The sequence below is a fragment of the Nannizzia gypsea genome, genomic scaffold (assembly GCF_000150975.2).
Source record: "Nannizzia gypsea CBS 118893 supercont1.1 genomic scaffold, whole genome shotgun sequence".
NCBI classification, from domain to species: domain Eukaryota; kingdom Fungi; phylum Ascomycota; class Eurotiomycetes; order Onygenales; family Arthrodermataceae; genus Nannizzia; species Nannizzia gypsea.
Window position 1 is genome coordinate 2657472 of NW_003345201.1, and position 1909 is coordinate 2659380.

General features: G+C 56.0%; 1 protein-coding gene across 1 annotated transcript in view; it reads left to right on the top strand.

Annotated features, from left to right (window-relative positions):
• Nucleotides 1-634: 634 nt before the first annotated feature.
• Nucleotides 635-1909, top strand: part of MGYG_00982 (hypothetical protein) — a gene marked incomplete at both ends in the record, with an annotated part of 1768 nt that continues 493 nt past the window's right edge. The window contains 4 exons of the mRNA XM_003176850.1: nt 635-662; nt 851-1056; nt 1107-1542; nt 1601-1764. Of these exons, the coding sequence (XP_003176898.1) occupies nt 635-662; nt 851-1056; nt 1107-1542; nt 1601-1764 (834 nt within the window). The remainder of the gene's footprint in view (nt 663-850; nt 1057-1106; nt 1543-1600; nt 1765-1909) is intronic.

Here is a 1909-nt window from a genome sequence, read left to right on the forward strand (position 1 = left end):
CCTAGACTCAGCGTAGTAGAGCAGTACAGTACAGTAGCAGAGCAGAGCAAGAGTAGCAGCCCTGGTCAGTAAGTGTCTTGTCTGTCTTGCTTGACTTCGCGAAAGCCGAAAGAAGCCAAAGAAAGTCAAGGGGAAGTTTTTTCGGTCTCTCTCATATTATTTTAGCGACTTTTCGCTTCTTCTTCTTCATCTCCTTTACTTTCTTCTTCTCTCCTTCTCTTCATCTTCTCTTCATCTTCGTCTTCTCTTCTGCTCATCATCATCATCTTCGTCTTCTGCTTCTTCTCGTCGATCGCTCCACCGGCCTGCGTCTCCTTTGCCTGCATCCATCCTTGCCGCTTCTTCCTTTTTCGCCTTCGCCGGGACGACCAGACGAACCAGCGACGAGCATAGAGCAGGACAGGACAAGCCAGAGGACAGGACAGACGGCGAGCCGATATCCATTATTATACCTTAATACCTTAATACATCAATCACTAAGGAGAAGAAGAAGAAGGGGTGACGGCTTCGTGCGACCGGCGTCTCTTCCCGCCTCCCTTCGCCTCCCTCGCTGGCCCCTGGACGCTGCCCTCTTTTATCTCTTCTCTTTCTGTTCTTCTACTTCTCCTTCTTCTTCTTCTTTCTTTTCCTCGACATGTCGCTTGCTCCGATCTCAGTGCCAGGTACGACAAGTGGTCTTTGCCCCCGTTAGCTGCGCGGCCTGCGTGTTTCATCTCGCTCATTAAGTGGCCTGTGGTGGACATTCGCACATTTTACCCGTCGACCTCAACTTCCTCCTTCACCTCACCACTTCACTTCCACCTTCGACAGACAGAAGGATAGATGGACACAGGATACTGATAGACAGCAGACAGGCAGTCCTCTCCGAGCATCACGCTGGGCTCCAACAACCCCTTCCGCAACAGGGCCGCCTCTCCCTCCACCCCCAACTCGCTGCTCAGTCCCGGCTTGCGGCCGCAGAGACCGCTCTCGACAAACCCCTTCATCGACGACACCGAGTCCTTCTCGCCCTCGTCTCTCCCTTCGCCCGGCATGGCGGATGCCTCTGACCTCTTCGTCAGTCTCTCTTTCTCTCACTGCTGCTTCTGCTGCTGACTGTTACCTAGGGAAACCTCTCGCTGGAGGACAGGAAGAGACGCCCGTCGGCCCGGCCTGAGAACATCCCCCCAACCTCCTCGTCCTCCCTCAGCGCCGGAAGACCCCATCCCCAGCACCGTCGGCCGTCGAACCACGAGTCCTCTCGCTCCCGCTCTGCAAAGACCGGGCAGCTCATCGACGTCTTTGCCGATCCCTCAGAGGCCACCTCAAACAACCCGGCCTCTCACTCCTCCTCCAGACGGCCGCGTCGCAACTCGGACTCGTCCCTGATGGAACGGCCAAAGCTGCTCGACCCCGAGGAAGACCGCAGGCGTCGCGAGCGTCGTCACAGAGAGCGTGAGGCCAGACATAGAGACGGCAAGTCCTCTCGCTCCAGGCGCGGAAACAACTACAAACTTGATATCATCGACAAGCTCGATGTCACCGGCATATACGGCCCAGGATGTACGTCTTTCTTTTCGCTTTTACTTCTCTTTTATGCTTATGGTACTAACTTGTCTAGCATTCCATCATGATGGTCCATTCGATGCGTGCAACCCGCACCGCAATCGCAAGGGATCCCGCGCTGCTCCCATGCAGGCCTTCCCCAAGGACTCTCGCAACATGGCCATCGGCGGCTCAGGGCCAAACAACAAGCAGCTAGACCTCAACCAGATCACGGCCGTGGTCAGGAGGGCTACTCGGACTTCTCTGCTGGCGTCTCCAGCCGGCTCAGCCATCTCTTCCTCTGCCATGAAGGCCGACGCTGCAGTCGCCTTCAACCCAACACAGCCAGATCGAACAGGTCCACAGCGACATCAGCATGAATTCC